Source organism: Rhea pennata, chromosome Z, assembly GCF_028389875.1.
Source record: "Rhea pennata isolate bPtePen1 chromosome Z, bPtePen1.pri, whole genome shotgun sequence".
Lineage (NCBI taxonomy): Eukaryota > Metazoa > Chordata > Aves > Rheiformes > Rheidae > Rhea > Rhea pennata.
The window spans coordinates 76,879,714-76,898,803 of record NC_084702.1 but is presented as its reverse complement, the minus strand read 5'-3'; the positions used below and the strand labels follow the sequence as shown (position 1 = coordinate 76,898,803).

At 43.2% G+C, this 19,090-nt stretch overlaps 1 protein-coding gene across 5 annotated transcripts in view; it reads right to left on the bottom strand.

The window, feature by feature from the left end:
* Positions 1-19,090, bottom strand: part of SETBP1 (SET binding protein 1) — a 362,803-nt gene that overhangs the window by 303,036 nt on the left and 40,677 nt on the right. For 4 of the 5 annotated variants that reach the window (XM_062599284.1, XM_062599280.1, XM_062599282.1 and 1 more), the window contains exon 3: positions 9,669-9,752. The exons of the other annotated variant lie outside the window; for it this stretch is intronic. In XM_062599284.1, coding sequence (XP_062455268.1) covers positions 9,669-9,752 — 84 coding nt within the window. The remainder of the gene's footprint in view (positions 1-9,668; positions 9,753-19,090) is intronic. 5 annotated transcript variants of the gene reach the window in all.

The window sequence follows — 19,090 nt, the reverse complement described above, 5'->3', positions numbered from 1 at the left end:
TCTCGCAGCACGGGGGAACGCCAGCCAACAGACCAGGGCCTTCGTGTGCGCACAGCGACTTCAGCAGCCACAGGACACTTATTCAAGACCTGACCCATAACCACTATAGACAACACAAGTATCTGAAAGCAAATGGAAAATTTCTGTACCACCTCATCATCTTGCAACTTGGGCATATCGAGAAGGACGGTGAACTGGAGAAGCTAATTTTATTAACTTTCCTGACCCCAGCTTTGGGGTAACTTCCTACCTGAGATACGATTTTGCAAAACATTCTGAGCTCTTTTTAAAGGACTTAACATCAACTACCAAAATATTTATGATGGGTATCTTTGGTGGAACAAAGCACAGACCCTTATCCCTCAGAGCTTTTCCCTATTTGCTAAGTGACAACATCTCACAGTTAGAGTCTAACTCGACCCAACACCACTGTGAGAAAAAACTCACTCCCTCAAAAAGATAAAACTAGGAGGAAAAACTAAGATGAAATAAACTAAGTTTACAGGACAGATCAGTGTCAGAGGAGAGTTGATTTCCCTGTGTCCTGCACCAAAACATAGCTGCTAGGCTGATTCTGCTGCCCTCCAAAAATACATAATTACTTGAGGAAAGACAGTATGCTTTCCTGCGGCTTTTCATTTTCCTCTCCATATTTTCTCCCAACAAAAAAGCCATTAATATTCGATCATTCCTGCATGTAAGATGCAGTTGCTATAACAGTTTGCACTTAACAGCCTCCAGTTGTAGGCTAAATTGATGACACTTAAAATGTGCCCATGAGCCATAGCAGAATGATCCCATTATAGCAGTGCCTTAGTAGTGTTGTGTTAGTTAAGGTTATGTTGACTGGTTTTGAGGGTTTATAACCCAGCTGTAAATATATTCTGCAGGCTGGAACCAGTTGTAGAGGGGATTTAGTCCTGCATCGAACATATGATATTTTCTCCTATGTTAGATCAGATTTTTGTCTGGTTCTTTTTAAGACATAACATTAAAAAAAAAAATAAAACATCCCTCTGTCAAGATGCTATTAGGAACTATGCTATATTTCAAGCCAGTGTTAACCTACCTCATGCAAGGCCTACCCCACTCTAATATCTGAGTACTCCCCAGTCTTTAACATGAAGGATATCTGTGCTGATTCCACAAACAGAGAGCTGAGGTCTTGTGAGAATTAAATCACATGTCTAGTTGTGCAGGAAACCTGTGGCAGACTGAAGCACTGAAGGGTGAGCTGGCTCAGTAGACAGTGAATGACTTCTTCTCCCACCGAGCCTTACAGAAGAAAATTGTCCTGCTATATTGACTTTCAAATTACAGCTTGAACAATTTCTCCTCTGCACCAGTCTTTCCTTTATTTCCCAAAGACCACTTTAGCTAAAGTGTTTTTTTTTATATATATTTTGTTTTGTTTTAACAGAGCTTTCTAAGTGGCTTCCAGGAGGTAATGTTTTAAAATCTGACTCTGACCCTATATAAACAGATTTAAAACCCAAGGTACATGTGTGTCTTAGTCTGCCATGAATCTCTTGCCAATTCAGGCTTGTAAACACAAATAAGAAATTCATCAAGTAGGATATAACAATATAATAGAAAAATAAAGAAATAAAATTATCAAAGGACTGTTAGATGGAGAGACACAGAAATATTCCTATCAGCATGGTCAATTCAACATCAGAGCAGGCTCCCATGAGAAAGTCAGGAAGAGTCATCACCTCAGTCTCTGGAAAACTCAGTTGAACAAAAGACCCAGAAAATATTGTGTACTAGGTGGAATATCCTTGCAACACCCAGGCCTTTGCTTAGAAAATCAAATTCTTTGCCATGAATAACTAATGTTTTAACAGAACATCTTCTGAATGCCAATAAAATATAGGGTACAACATCTGACAGGTGACCTGCTAAGATTCAGGACCTGAATTTCATCTTATCTTGACACTTAATCTAGGATAATGTGAGTAGAAGATGGGTGCAAACTACTCCCATTCTGTCTGGGTCAGATTTTACACCCACACAGAGATGAGCGTGAAGTGTTCCACAAAGCTGCAAGCATGACGCTCCAAGCAATGAGCAGGTCCTTCCCTACCATCTGCCATTCTCCGTGAGGTCTTTGCCCTTTCCTTGCACCTCACATCATCACTGCCTGGAGCAGGCCATTTAGCTTAAACAAACCTCAGAGCAGATGAGAGCTGGATTCATGTGGCATCTGTTGTCTGAAAGGTGGCTGACTGATATTAACCCTGCCATGATGTCTTCACATGTTGGCATCTGTGAAGAGGAGAAAGCGGAACAAGATGGGAGACACAGAGGCAGCAGACACAGCAGAAGTGATAGAGCGCAAGGGGGAAAAATGGTCCTTATTCAGCTGGGTATAGACCAGAAGCCTCAGCAGAGATGTTAGCATCTCCTCATCCTCAGAAATTGTGTGTTATGAGGAGTCCTCTCTCCCAATACCTTCCTCCCAAGATCTGGGGGCAGAATTTTCTCAAAGGAATCAGTCCAAATCTTAATGCATTACTTTTTTGTCCGTGCCTTTGTCTTTCCAACACAACCCACTTACACATGTTGTTTCTGCTCTGAGTCTTGCAGGAGCAGGTAAGCTGCTAACTCAAAACTGCTCAGGGCAGCTCGGTGGCGCACAGCCTCCAATTCGCTCTTCCTCCGTCCGCACAGAGAGATCAATGAAGACAACAAAATAGTTATTAATACTCCCTTGGATTCCAGAGCCTGAAATGACATGAGACAGCATTTTCTTTGGCTGCTTTAGCTCCCTTTTACCATGCTCACGGGTGTTTGCCTTTGACAAGTATAAATGACCCTTTCAAGTTCAGGACTTGAGGCTGACGATGACAATTGATAACACTAATTTTTTCATGTGTGAAGCACTTTTCATTCAGATGGCTCTCAAATTGCTTTTTAAAACCGGCCAGATTCACTTCATCCAGCGCTGAAATGAAACTACCTCTGAGATGGAACAAAGGACCTATCAATATAAGGTGGCAGTACACAGCAATTTAGGGCAGGAAGCGAAAAATAATGTATCCTGCTGAACACATGGGGTCAAGTCAAGTTGGCAGAATACATTTCCTGAATTAGAATCTCGACAGAATATCCATTGCCAAAAGCTGCACACTCCAGCTCAGGAGGGAAAGTGTCATGGGATCATCCCTCGCTACAAAAGGTCAGAGCCCTAAGTTTTACCGCTCTAGCGGCAGCAGAACACCACGTTGGAGTATGTGTTCAGAACCAACTGAAGAAAAAACAATTTACTGCCATTTCTGGAGCCATTCCTGCAAAAGGGCACGGTGAGTTTTTTGGTGGTTATTTTTCCCAACCACCCCCTTCCTTAGAAAGGAAAGAGTCTATTTAACTTCAGTCTACACTTCACAGGAAGCCCAACCCATCTGGAAATGAATATGAACTGTAAGAGGAGACCATGAGGCGGGAAACTTTTGAAGTTAGTAGAAGACTATTCATAAACTGAGTGAGAAAAGGAAATAGGCAATTATAAAAGGTCATTAAAACGGTCAGATTTCCAATGGCATTGTATGAACAGAGGTGTAACCCACCTCAACACACACCCATTGCAACTGAACTTGCAAAAGGACACCCACAACCTCATTCTCTTTCATTCAGAGGCCTACATCTGGGAAGTTTCTTTCATAACATGATACCTCAAAAACTTACATAAATCTGAAGAATGGGGACTTCTCCATACAACTTCCATTTCACAACTCCTTCAATTCCACAAAACAAATGAACAAAACCGAAAAATCCTTCCCAAATCGTCATCAACATAGATGCTTAGCACTTATTTCAATGATTACCAGAGTATAGCTGCTCTGGGAATTTGGGAGATCCAGAGAAAAGATAACTGGCGAATCTATCCTTCAAACTCCAGTTCTCTCAAAGTCAAATGCCACTGACAGGAAGAGATTTCAAGATTTTTTTTAATAAAGTTTCCATGGATTAAATATTCTACAGTGCCTTAGTTCACCAGGTGGAATAGTTTTCCTCCTGTGGCATCACCTGTAGCAGGCAATTGTGGTGGGTGAATGGACAAGCAAAAGGGATCCAGCTCATGGAGACCAACACTCATGTTGTAGGGGGGGGAGAAAGCTTTCACCCAGCAGCAGGAACAAAACATAGAAGTATTATGTGACTGAGTGTTTTGGAGAGCAAAAGACAAACAGGAGCGGAGTCAGTGTAATGAACAGAGCTACAAGGACTGCTTTTAATAGCTGCTAGTGCCAAAAAGAGACGCGTTTATGAGTCGTGCCATGTGGAATTGCTGCCTGAGATCTCAGAGGTCTAAGCTGGATGATGCAGGGAAGTCCCCTATGGTCCTGTGTTCCCTGTGTGATCATCCAGCCTGCTTCATTCAATGAAAGAAGCATTTTTAAGGGTGCTTACTATCGGGACACATCAGTTCACGCCCTCTGTCTTGGTATTTTCATTTTTGCTTCAACTTTAAATAACCTGTGCAGAATCCAATGATTTTTGATCAAACAGAGTCAAACTCTGTCATAAACAAAGCAGGAGGCAGCGGATAATAATATACTGACTCCTTCTCTCCCCTCATTCTTCCCTTCTGCTTTCTCCCACCTGTGTATGTCTAACAGTTAGCCAATGGTTCCAGTTATTTTTACTCCTATTATTTCTTTCAATGGAGAGAAACATTAACATTGTAAGGGTGCAATCCAGGCTTGCTGATGTTGCAGCACTGGCTGCCAAGGGAATTTAGCTCCGACATAGTTCAGTCCAAGCCAGTTAACTATTGAAAGAGGTGGGTTTATTTATATACTTTTTCCCTCCTTCCCTCACTTGTATTCCCCCTCCCTTTTTTTAAGACGGGAAATTACCAGTAGCCCAGAGCACGTAAAATTTGACAGCGGTTTACCAGATAATTTGTATTGGGCCCTTTGTCTTTGCTGTTACTTTTATTCTTCAATAAACTCCTTCAACCATTAAACTATGTTACTCCCACAACAACTTTGGCAGAGATCAAAAGAGTGTGGCAGGTTTGCTCCAAATTTCTATTGCTACCCTCCAGGTATTGAAGAACTAGATGGAGACAAAAGAGGTTTTTCTTTCTTTTGCTCTTTTCTAAAGGGTTTTTGTCCTGGATTTCCATACAGTCAAGGAAAACATTTTAAAAAGTAATTAAGGTGGCTTTTTTGAGGTGGGGGTTGAGGAGACCAGTTTCAATCCAGTACTTAAGTCATTGTGCTTTTGCTGAAATGATGATAACCTCCATTAACAGCAGGATCTTACCTTCTAAAAAAGAACTTGTCGGGCCGGGAAAACCACAATAAAACTGAATTAAATTACTTTCTACTGGCAGCAGATCTCTGGTGCCACAAGTGGTCAGGGTATATACACAGGCCTGCAATGCCAAGTCCGGCGACTTAAAGACTGGACTTCAAGTCCAATCTGAAGTCCAGTCTTCTTCTGAGAGAAGCTGGACTTTTCACAGCTTGGTGCGTAAAGTGAACACTGCTGTGGTTTGAGCCTGAACATAGAGTTCTTTTTCAATAAATCCCAAAGTCCTGATAAAGATTTTTGAGTTTGAGGACATCTGTAGTCCCAGAGAGCCAAACCCATCTCAGGTCTCCTCAGCTGCTCAAATCTGGGGCAGCCACTGCACTGGACATGAAAATCTTATCCTTGTAAGGATTGCAAGGCTCTGGCCTCAAAGTGCATTAGGTTGCAGTGGGATCTACCCAAATTCAAAAAGCAAAGCAGACAAATAAAAAAGCATCTGAGATGTTATTTCACTCCCAACATTGCGTTCAATCTTTTGAAGAAGGAAAGCTCTCAGGAGGCTTCAGGGGAAAGGAGGACGTTAGACGAGGCCGAAGAAGCCCACAAGGGAAGCTGCCTATTTCATTTTTGGAACATGGACCATACGCTTCTATTTTTAATTTTGAACCAAGTTCCTCTGCCTCCTGCTAGAAGTCCTGAGCACTCTGGTGGTGTAACGGGAGCAGTAGCCCAGACATCCCCTAACAGCTATTACTTCTTAATAAAGAGCAGCACTTAGGCAAGGGATGAGGTTACTGTCGGAGGGGTCATGATTAATAATGATTAATCTGATCCTTGCCCACATGAACTGGATCCACTATTCACTAAATAATTACTTTGCAGCATGGATATCATTTCCAGAGGAGGCATGCATTTATCATATTAAAACCAAAAACAAACATACGGAAGGACAGGAGGGCCTGAGCTCTCAGTAACACTTGAACTGACACAAGCCACCAGAAAAGCTAAGCAGAGAGAAAAAAAAAAAAAAAAAGGAAAAAAAGAAGTTAAACATTGATAACATTGATGAGCTGCCTACCTTTTGGGAGATGCAGGGAAAAACAAATAAAGCTAAACCCTGAGCAGGCACAGCAGCATCTGCTGAGAATATGGAGCTCTGCTACTTCTAGTTCTCAGTCTCCAATACACACATTATTTGTCATCCCACACACTTTTTCCCCATTTTAAAATGAAATTTTGCCTTCCTCAGAAAGTACAGAAATGACACAGCTGAAATCGCTCCCTGGGAACCATCTTCACACCTTTATGTTACACTACCTTGCACAAGGAAATCCTAGTCCCCGATTGCTGTTCTTACGCAACAATGTGCTACAAATAATAAGCAACGGTATAATAATTTATGGGGAGGCATAAATTACTGGGAAACTAATAACCACTCTGAAGGGCATATATTAACCTTGCAATTACAGTAGGACATTTGCGGTGCAGAGGCTTTGTGCTGCCGCCAGGAGGTGACCACATTTCGGGACTCCTCTTAGTCATCTCGCTCTACCAAACCAAATCTTTGTCAGGACTATCCACAGCAGAGGAGGAAGATGGAGGATGGGGGTCTAGGCCTACAGCATGCTTGGCTGTATACACCTCAAGGTTATTGAAGATCTTGCAGGATTTCTATTGCACTGCTTCATCCTTCAGCTCAGCTTGCACAGTTTGATTTGACTGAAAATTGCCACGATTTGGGAGACCATCTGACATGACCCTGTGGCTCCTCTCCTGCTCTAGGGTAGATTCAAGGTGAGGGTTGGGTTCTGCTCTTGACAGCAAGAGGGTCAGGATTTATTCACTGGTGACTGCACCATGGAAAATATCCAGCCAGATAGGTGCTTCTGGTTGCTAGTCTCAGGAAAAAGAGATCACAAGCTGAGAAGGTTAAAGTGCCTTCTCTTCCAGAGGCATGCTGGAGAAACATCAATAAATGAACCCCCCATGGAATCATGACTTGCTTTAACTGAGGATTTTTTTTGTTTTTTTTTTTTTTTTTTGGTCAGGGTATTGTACCTTCTTTGCAAGCCTCCAAATTCATTTGAAAAGCAAGTTACAGGAAAAAAATTAAACCCCACCATCTTTCACTGAAATGTAGATGGTTAGTCCTAAGCCTTGAAACAGTCAACGATACAAAAACACACACAACTAAGTTGCACTTTCACACAAGAAAAACACAAAATGAGACCAAAAAAAAAAAAGTCCCCAACAACAATAATGAAGGTAAATCTTTAAAACGAGAACGGCGGAGGGAAAGAAAAAAGACCTTAGCAAACAAAACTAAATCCAGCACACTGTTTTTCCCCTTCACAAAGTGAAACAAGCTGCTCCTAAAATAATGCTTCCTTGGTTTTCTGGCAATTAGTGTTCTGAAGGATTAGCCTACAATCATAGGCAAGTGTTTGCCTTTCCCAGCCGATGTCACCATAGAAGTCTGTGTTTACCTACAAGGCCCAGGGGATAATTTATAAGCTGCACTGAGGTCCCGCGTTCGTAGACAAATGTTCCACTCTTGCCACCCACCCTCCTGCCCTAATTTCCTCTCCATCTATGTCCAGTCCCCTGAAATATTGACAGTATCCCATCAGAGGTATGATAAACACTATTTACAGCCTCTGGATTCAGCACTCGCATGGTAGTTGAAGCTACCCAGCAAAAAAACAGACACTGAGATGGTCAACACATCACCAGATACCAAACATTAGATTTCAGAAAGCAAGTGAATGCAAAGAAATAATTTATCATGGTTCCAGAAAATATTAAATAGAATGGGTTTTCTTTTTTCCAAAAACTACTGCCTGTTCTATAATTAAAGTATTGCCATCAATGAGTTTTAGGTCCAACACTCAGTGTTTTGTAAAATCTCTTTCCAATCCAAACGTTCCCATTTCATTTTTAATCTCTGCTACATGGGATCTGTGGTCCAACCCCGCTCCAGCCCTGCTGTACATCAAGAGTGATTCAACCAGAGTACATCAAAACACAGAAGTGTAAAACTAGTAAAAGTGTTTTTTTTTCTTTTAAATTAGCTTTCTCCTGATTCATGAGAACTTCAACATGAGAAAATTAAGACTCTATTTGACAAAATGGAAAGCTATTTTTTAAAGAAAAATAACACGTATCATTGTCTCAGTGGTGACAGTACGGCTCATGACAATCAGTTGGTTATTTTAAAGACACTATTTTTTTTAAAAAAAATGAAGGACCCAATTTCACAAAGCATTTATAAATGTGACTAGCATTCCTCACAACAGAGCTCGCCACAGGATAAATAGATCTATTCACACGGTCAAAACTACTCAGATCTTCCTAGATCATAACGAAACGAGGTTCAGAGACATCACGATTAATTACGGCTTATGAATATACACGCTGAAAATAATAATAATAAAATATTCCTCCCAAGAATTCAGCCCTCTTCCCCACCAGTAAATTATCTAGAGTTCCTGGAGCTTTGTGGGCACTGCTTGAATCAGCTTGAGGGCTATACTTGCTCTGATGGGTTGCTCACAAGTTGCACTACAGAACAGCCAGCCAGTGATCTGACAAGTGAAATCAATGCGTCACGCTGCCACACTTCATAGTAGATGACCCAATATTTACAAAATGTTTTCATTTTATAAAATGGAAATCAAATTTTGTTCTATCTTCAGAATGACTGATCTCTAGATTCAAACATTTCAGCTTAGCTTAGCTCCAAAGCCAGGAGGCGAGCAGACCTCTGGCTGGCTCTCGGTCCGAGTACAGGCACCTCACTTGCACTTGCTCAACTCTACCAGCAAAATTCAACAGTGATATCAGTTTCACTAATTTTAGAAGAAGTTGCCATTCCTTCAGAATAACGGATATTGAAACCTGGCCATGAGTTTTCTGTTTCTGAGCAAGCTTTTATGTGCTTATAATTAGCAACCTCAATAAAAAATGTTCTTTTTGGTGGTGTCACTTCAGAACAAAAGCTTCTGAAGAATGGTGCATTTCTCTGTAACTATCGCACATCCAGAGACAGCCAGAGTGTAAGACCAAAGGTTGTATGCATTTAGCCAGCAATGAAGCGCAATACTCTTTAAGAAAGGCATTGCCTGGAGTGGATTATTACTAGGAAACAGAATTCATGAATAAATAAACCAGACGGGAATAAGTCAGGCCAGGGCATTAACAGCTCCTAGTGCAATGAATCCTTGATCTCACTTGAGGGTTTCTCTATGAATAACAAATTTAAAAACATTAATGTAGTATCTTTCTCAGACATGCCAAAGACTCCATTTGTGTCCAGGAACTCAGATATGCAACAGCACAGTTCAAATCAATCAAATGTTAACACATTTTTTTATTTCCACTAGTTAAGGTACATATTGACTGACCTGATCTGAGTCTTTTACTGGAGCATTTTTCCCTTTTCTGCAACCACAACTCATGAGCAGTTTTGCATCTCCAATGACTTTTCCCTATAAGAGATAATTCAAGAAAAACATCAGCACAATCTGAACCATCAAAGTCCAACATGCTTTTATTTCTGACAGGTGGCAGGGAAAAAGAGGGCATTCAGGAAGCTGCAGACTCATCCTGCATTGCTGGGAGATGCCCTGCCCCAGAGGAGTAGCTTGCAAGCAGCCAAGGAGACCTCCTCAAAGGCCAGCAGCACCAACAGGGAGGCCATGCAGACAGGGAGAGGGGCAAAAGGAAAGCAAAGTGTGCAGAAATACAGAGAGGGAATACGGGCAAGCCAAGCTGAAAAGACTTGAAGTAAAAGCTCATATGCCAGCAGTAATGTGCAACACTAGCAAGCTAGTGCTTATTTGCTTCTTGGGTAACTAGGTTTAGCTAAATACCTATTTATGGCTATGACTTAACCACGTTTGCAGAACTGGGCCATATAACTGCTGACAAGTCCTTGCTATGACTTCAACAGCTTACGCTCACCTACCACTACAGTCTGCTTGAGCAGACTACATCACCATTAAAATGCAACAGCAAGTGGAGATTTCAAAAGAAATGGAGTACCCTCACGCTCCCTCTGCCTATAGCCAACACTTTGAGAAATAACCTGAGCTCAATAAACTTCTTTTTGCTGACAACCCATAAGGTTGACTGAGTATAATCCAAGCAGCAGGGTCCCTCACATTAATCTGATTCAGTTCTCAGGATCTTTTGGATCACTTTGTTTCTTCACCAAAGCATGTCTGGAGCTTATCAAATTGGACGTCTTCATAAATCACTGTGGTAGAAAGGAGCTGGATTCTAGATTTGGTCAAAAACTCCTTGAGCTTGAATAGTAACACAGTCAATCAAGTCCCCACAAACCTGTCATATTTACATGCTCTCCCTCAGAGACATACAAAGATATTGCTTTTTTTTTACAGATTTCTGCTGTCTCTAGCTGAAAAATAAATATTTTCAGCATTTGCTGGGCACCAGAAGGAGAATCTACTTGTGTGCAGCTTTGGAGAGTAGTGAGATTTCAGCTGGATGGATTTATATGGAAAGGGAGACTACGGCATTAGAGCAGTTAATGAGTTTAGCAAAGTGGAAACACTCTGCCCTAAATGATGAGGAAGAGAAAGGGCACGATTAAAAGGAATTGCAGCCATTCTTCAATGTCAGGCGGCAGCAGAGAGATGACCCTTGGTGGCAGGAATTACAAACAGGAAGATAAACTTCGGGAGTCTGCAACCTGCCAGGTGTGGTGAGGTCTCTTATTTTGTGACCCCCAACACCTCAAAAGTTCCAGAAAGGCCAGGTAACATGCAAAAAATATTCCTTCTGCTCTTTCCAAATGCATGCTGAAAAGACTGTTCCCTGATCTGATACCTAATCAAAATGCCCCCATGCTCAGGCTGCTGATTATACCCAAACAAAATTCAGTGTTTTCAGGGGACTACTTAAAACTGGCAGCCTGTCTGAGATTCCTATTTTTTGAAGGTATTTTGCTCTTGCCCCTTTACTACAATCCCATAATGACTCAATGTGTAGTATCTTAAATTCTAAAACCATTCCCCAGACATAAATGATTAAAATAACAAGCAAAGCAATTGCTTTAAATTATTAGAGATAGGAAACTGAGGTGTAGGGAGGGATTCATCTGTCTAACTGAAGGAACCTTTTTAGATACCCCAGAGTATCTGAAATACGACAAGTCTGAAATACAGGAGGACCTAAGAAGACCCACACAGTTCCTGATGGTAGCTAATGGACAGGCATGATTCCTAGATCAGAGTGTCTATAGCAGCAACATACGCCTGCGCTTAAGCAATTGGATCCATATATGACTTCCCAGCAGTCAGCTTGTCCCAGTATCCTTTCCCCTGTGGGAAATGATATTCCAGCCTTTTTTACACCACAAATTGAGGAAGAACTCCCATTTTTAGATCCTTATCTGGCTTCTCACTTCTTGGATACACTCTCAAGCAAACTAAGCTCACGGCAAAAAAGGGTAATGTTCTCACACGAAAGAGGGAAGTATAATCAGTTTTGTTTAACAGAGAGAAATTGCAAGATGTTGGCCATAATCACTTGGAAAACCAAGTGTAGAGGGGGAATCTGAACCCAAACCTTGATAGTTTCTTTTTTCCTTTGACAGTACCCAAAAGCATTTCTGGGGCGGAGACATTTGTTTTCTAGAAAAGCAAACGAAAACGAAGAACTCAACAAATATTCCTGTCTCCAACTGCAGATCAACCTCTTTCGATGTGTATCGCCTGCATCAGCTACTACCCTCATCCAGTTTTTAGGAAAAGTCCTTTTATGAACAGATGCCTAATTTGGGGATAGGTGTCTACCATTAGGCAGCTAAGTTGAAAGAGAGAGAGAGAAAAAAAAAAAAAAAGCATATGGACAACATTTGCAGCCAGTCGCAGCTCCGTTTAAGAGCAGATGGAGGCCTTGTCATGCCGGGGTTTCCTCACATACACCAGGCAGTTCAGTGGGGATACAGAATGGGGCTTCTGTTTGGATGCTTCTGTCTGGAACCAGATTAGACGAAAGCACGCTTCCCGCGGCACACGCCTTGTGTTACATTAAACATGCATACGCAACTTCGGCTTTTATTCAGAGATCTGAAACGGAGCCCTCCGGGGTGCTAAGGGTCAGTGAGTTTGGGTTTGTTTATGCGTGTGTTATTTTACAGTTGCTGCTGCCCAGGGAGTTGGTTAGGAAATTTAAAACACCTCGCCGGGGCTGTCGTGCTGAGGTTGTTGCCTCCTAGTCTCTCTCTCCGTCCGCTGCCCAGCAGCGCGGTCCCACATTCCCGGTGATTTCAGGGCAGAGGAGAACGTTGCGAAGAGAGTCACCGGGAGCTATGGATATTTGATCTTAATTTACAGAGCATCATTTTCATGGCCCTTTAATAACCAGACTACGGAGGAGAACAGTTTGGGAGCAGCGATCCTGGGAGCGTGCAGATGTATAGTTTCTGAATGCTCGCGTGCCGTCTGCTTTGGAGGCACGATGCTCCAGGTTGCATGCAGGTAGGAGTGATGAAGTCCCTGTAAAGGATGGAGCTCGCTTTGCCTTTTGCTGCCTCTCATCCCGTCACCAGCCCCCTCTTCCCCAAACAAAAAGTGAGAAGGTTCCTCTGCGGGCATATAAGAGCAAAACACATGTGGCCTGTTATCCCTCTGTTTCAAACACTGCCAGTGAAGAGGCACTACAGCATCCTCCTCCTCACTCCACCACTGCCACCACCACTCCACAAGCTCCAGCAGCTGGCCAAAGTTTGCAGGAAAAAAAATAACAGTAATAATAGCAGGCTTAATTATCTCAGCTGCATGGGTGATGGGAGCTGATCCGTCGCCAATTTTAACAGCCTGGCCCCGTGGCTGAGAAACCCCCAAACTGCGTCAAAGCAGAAGTCAGATGAGGGCTGGTTACAGCTCACTTCACCTGAGCAACTCTGGAGAGAGGTGCACCAGCACATGCAAATCACCCCAGCCGGGGCAGCCCCGGAGGTGGCCACGAGCCCGACCATCGCCAGGTTTTCCGGCACAGTCCCCCTCGCCGCGTGCACGCTGCACCAGGGTCTGCCTCTGCCAGCTGGGAAGACTGGATGGAAATGGGCCTGGATCAACCATGCCAGGCCAAACGCCTCGGAGCTGCCACCAAGTTGAGTTGGGATCTGACTTCTGCAATTCAGATCACCTTTCCTTGCTAGTGAGCAATGCCCGCCAAAAATATTGGGAATACTCTTATCCTCAAACACCTGATACAAGCCTTTTCTTGTACCTCCAAAATTCATGCTGTTCAAAAAGACCTCTCAGTAACAAAGCTGCGAATCCTGCCAAAAGCATGATTATGTCAGCAACCAATATCCCCCTCCAGCTTATTGTAGCCTTTCCTTTAAATTAGCAGATGCTATTTCCCCTCCCCTTTGGCAACTGGAGGTGTTTGACCTATCTCCATCCCTCCTGTTTTGCAATATCCTGCTAATATCCCACACTGCCAGATGAAAACCTGGGGTGCCGAATGGTTGACCAACTTGCCCTGCGTCTCAGAAGAAACCTGTGGAAGTGCAAAGCTTCCAGCGTGGACTTTCCGAGGCTTTTAATAGCATTTTTTCTGCTGAAGCATCTTCCCACTTCACAGAAAAGCACCTTTCTTTAAAAACTGTATGATGCTGAGCAGCACAGTAATTTGAAGTCCCTCCCCTGTTCTTCCTCCACCAAAACAGCTCCTAGCCCCTGATACCTACATAAGCACCACAATCTTTTTTTTTTCCCCTAGGCCCACACGTTTTCACCAGGAAGAAGATATGGGCACGGTACCCCAACAGTGAACCCTAAAAACTGGGTCTTACAAAAATAAAGTTGAGAAGAACAACGCATCCAGCGTTTATATTGTTCTGCTGCTCCACCACGATGCTCCGCGAGTCTCGATGAACCGGTGCCGAGTGCCTCCAGAAGGGCTTGGGAGAGCGGGAGAGGAGAAGGGGGGTTGGGGGGACGCGGGGAAACGCGCGCTGAATCCAAGGTGGAGGCAAGCAGCAGCACAACAGACAGCTGGTGTTTGGGTGGTGGTAAATCACCCTGAAATGAGCCTCTTCCCTCAGCTCAATGAGGCCGAAACAACAAAGGGAGGCACAGCTTGCAGCCGGACAGCCCGCTAGCCAACCGCAGACACACATGACAGCTTCATTCAGGAGCCCGGAGTCAATACAAAAGCTTCGAAATCAATCCGACATCCTGCGACCTCAAACAATGCGCCAAATCTTCTCAGAATTGGAGCCCCAAATGAGGGGGAACAGCATTCAAGGGAGATCAAACCGCCGGGCTGGCATTGAAAGGGACTCAAAAGGAGAAGAATGCTCCCAGTTTATTAATGGTGAGGTCTGGCCTGCTGCATCCCAGCCGCCCTAGGTTGCATTCATTAAAGGGCAGCGCTTTGCACACATTATGCAGAAAGGCCGGCAAGCCTGTGTGTGTGTGTGTGTGTGTGTGCATGTGCGTACGTGTGTGTGCGTGCGTGTGTGTGCGTGCACGGGTGCACGCTCACTTTCAGAAATCAGGATGTGCCTTTCTGCTCCGCGCCGTTGTCCTCATCACAAATTCCTCCTGTGTGAACCTCAAAGGCTGGTTTTTCCCACTCGAGCGGCTGCATAGGCACAAACACGAGCGCACGCCTGCTCTCGTCCCTCTCAGCCCTTACGGCCTGAAAAGCATAAAAGACCACAGACAGGGTCTTTCCAAGGAAAGAAAAAAAAAAAAAAAAAAAAAAGCAGAGCATTAGAGCATTTTGCATCTAAGCAACCCCCCTCCCTCCCAGCCACACTGAGGTCCAAGAAGTTACCCGCTGTCTGGGGTAATTTCACCTGCAGCATCTGTCTTGCAGCGCTGCATGCAAATGGGACCCTTCCCCGCCTCCATGCATGTGCCAACGGCCACAAAAAGGCCAAGCAAATCCTCTTTATCAGCTTCCCTTTGAAGGCAGGTGTAGAAGTAGACGGCACACACAAAAAGGATAAATACCATTTCCAAAAGTGCTGTTTGGATTTGTCGGTCCTAATTATTTTCTTTTCAGCTGCCACATATCTGGAAGAGTCAGACCTTACACGTTTTCTTCTCCTCAGCTACCCTGTGCAAGATAGAGTGTTAGCTTTAGGAGGTCAGATTTGAAAAACACTTCTTTTTTGTGTTGAAACGGGAGCAGATGATGAGAAAGGGCTGAAGTTTTCAAAGCAGTCTAGAGATTTTGATGCACGTTTCCCAGGCGTTTTAATTGACGATGTGTCAAATTCCAACCAACTTCACTTTTAAAGTGTCCCATTGATCTCAGAATAGATACAGCTGTAGGAACCAGTAAAGTATCAGATTTAGAGAAACTTAGGTGTACAGAAACAGAAAACAACAACAAGCATTCCTTAAGACTTAGCAATTTCAGTACACTTTATTCTTGAAAGTTAGTGAATTAGCATTAAGTCTTCCACAAAAAGCCTTATGCTTTACCCACCCTTTACTTCAGAGGGTCTACACTACTATTCCCACAACTCTGATGTCCTTAGAGACCATGGATATGTTCTGTATCTCCTCCTCCGAGAAGATGACAGCTTGTGAATCCAGATGGCAGAGGGCAACCGGGTAATGACAAGTAGAGCAGATTTAAAAGATTTTTTTCTCTAGTATAAGATAGAATGGAAGATCAACTGTACATGCAAGACCAGATGAGGTGATAGTTGAACCACAGGCAGGAAGATCGAGGATCTTCCTCGATCTGTTTTATGAGATTTATCAACAGCGAGCATTTTAGCACTCACAGACAGAGGAAGAACTGCAGCCAGGTTGGGTGCATGCCCAAAGATGTGGTAGCTGAATGGCAGGAAATAACGGAGAGCTGCAACAATTACTAGCAATGCAGATGAAACACAGTCTGCAGGGATCATCAGATGGAGAAAGATTCAAGGTTAAGTTTGTTGGTAGAATAATAATGCTGAGATCTTTCACTTTAAACCATATTTTTCTTCTCGCTGCAATAACTAAATTTGTTTTACATATCTAGCAATTCCAAATGTAAGTTTTTGAAATTCAAGAAAATTGAGATCTTATTTGGATGACTTTTTTTTCCACTTGTTTGCATGCTTTGAACTCTGCCATTTGAATAATTTAACAATCTATCTTAAATATTTCACCAATAAATCACAGGCTTGTGTTTCTATTTCATGTTACAACTACAGCAAAGGAATGTCTGAGTCGGAAGTTAAAATTCTGCTCCACCAAGTCAGTGATGCATAATCATTTCTCCTCAGACTCTCTAGTGAATAAAAACTTCTCCACAGAATTAACGCTGTATAAAAAGTTCTTTGTGCAAGCACGGAGCACAACTGCGACCAAGGATCCTATATATCCTGCCAACAGGGCTTGAGATTTCCAGAGCTAATTGGTTTGTAGTTTTCCCACCCTGCCAAGTGCAAGCATGGAGCTCACAGCTGAATCGCATCTACAGGCGCGTAGAGCCTAAGCTCCACGATGCTGATCGAGATGCTGACAATATTTACGGAGTGTTCTCAACGGCCCTACATGGGCAAGGGACCAGATTTACACAACTGATTGTATTCAGATTCAGGCCGGGTGCTCATTCCCATCGAAGAGTAAAGAAAAAAAAAAACTCAGGAGTTTTCTTGCCAAAATAGGAGATTTTTAAAAGCAGCTCATGGGTGAAGGAGAACGGTTTCCAGAGATGAAGCATGTACCAAGGAGCCTCAAATCTCACTGAAAGTCAACAGGACTAAAACTTCTAAAGTTCCTAAATTGCTTATGCATTTTTGAAAATTGCATTTCAATGACATTTTGATGGAAAATTAACATATTTGTGAAAAGCAAGAAAAACAAACCTAAACCCTCTACTCTTTTCCAAAGTCCCTAGTCCATAAGAATGGAACTAGTGAACCTCACACACACACACACAGACACACACACTCATACATATATATATAAAATTTAGTGTAATTAATTCTTTATCCCTAAATCACTGAAATACATTCAAGGCAAGATCTGCTTTTTTATCACTCAATAAAATCCAAATGCATAAATAAAATGAATAGCTAGCAAGAACTTCACAGTTAACATTTTGAATCTGAAAAGCAAAAACAAACGGGAGAAAATCCATGAGGAAAAGCGAAGGGAAAGAGAAAGGGAATAGTTTTAAAGTACACTATTATGAGGTCACATTTTATTTTGTTGTATGTCTACTTTTTACTTAGTTTTGTAGCAAAACTCCAAAATCCAATCTCTTTTCCTTCAAAGGAGCGGATGATCTTGGGGGGCAGGTTTAGCTCAGCTGGTTAGAGCATGGTGCTGCTAATGCCAAGGTTGCAGGTTCAATCCTCATATGAGCTATGCTGAGGGTTGGACTAGATGATCTCCAGAGGTCCCTTCCAACCTTACCATTCTATGATTCTAAAGTTTGAAAATGTCAAGGTGTTTAAAAATAAACAAGCAAAATGTAAAACACCTTACAGAAGGAGTTTCTATGATTCTATGATCTCGAGCTCTCTCAAACACACACTCCAATGTATACGTAGAAACACCTATACACAAGTCTGGACACATACACACATATGCAAGCCTACACAAACATAGCACAACTAAACAAGTTTCAAGGGCAGTACAATTCCTCTCCTGCAGCTGGGCTCAGGGTCCCACCTCCACAACAGCAGCAACTCTGGCCTGAGCGTGGCTGGGGGAGGGTAGGTGAGACGGAAATTGGATACCCCTCCTCCTCCTCCTCTGAGGACAGACATCTCCATCTTTCCTCCCTTTCTGCAGCTGACAAGACTTCCTACACAAACTGACATGGAAACAGCTAATTTAGTGCTTTGTGTCAGGAATGCGGCCAGGTTTTCAGCCTCCTGCACCCCTTACTCCCTTGGCCACGTCATGGCTCGCAGCAATGGTTAGACTTTATGGAAGTGCTTTGGACTGATGTGGCTTCCAGTGACCGGCAATGGCAAATTGAATTGGGTTTTCCCCAAGAAGGGTCATCCCTTCCCTCTGTCCCTCAGACACACACACCTCCTCCTCTTCTGCTTTTGTAACTTATCTCCCTGCAAGCTACTTCCCAACAGGAGCCGAAATTAAACAGGCTGCCCATATGCCATGGCTCACTTGTTGTCTGTTCCTCTCACTGCCATCTGGCCTATTTGCTCAGCAAAAGAAGGGGGAAAAAAAAAGAAAAAAAAAAAAAAAAAAGAAGAAGAAGAAGAAGTAGGAGAAGAAGCCAGACACAATGAGGACGAGGAGGGAGGTGATGATGCTGTCTCTCGCATCTGCTCCTTGGCCAAGCTCCCAGATAGATCAGTAATGGAGAGCAGCAGAACCAGTGACAATTAACCCAAACACAGTCCTGTTTATTTAACCTGTTCAGATAGATCAGCTCATGTGCTGCTCCCCTGTCAAGGAGCTTCCCACCGAGAAGAGAAGGCAAAGGGGAGATCCTCATCTCCTGAACAGGGCTGGAGAAAGCCCACCGGACGCAGCCGAGTACAACGACTGAGCTGCCAGACTGCAAATTCTCATTGCTCTCCAGATCACCTTATTTTTCCTACAGTAGTACAAGCAGACTAGCAAAGAGAGACGTGACTGGGTATGCGTGGGGTCTGCAGGTCTGCCTTGGTTTTGATCCACACTAGCTGCTAAACCTTATCAGGAATCTCCTGACCCTGCTAAACAGAATGAGAAAGCAGGAGGGGAAAAGCCAAATAATCTCAGAAGAGCTGGTTATACAGTCCACCACCACTGAAGATTTGTGTCAGGCTGGGGACGGAAGTTGGGAAAGAAAGCTCTGGGAATAATAGAATTTT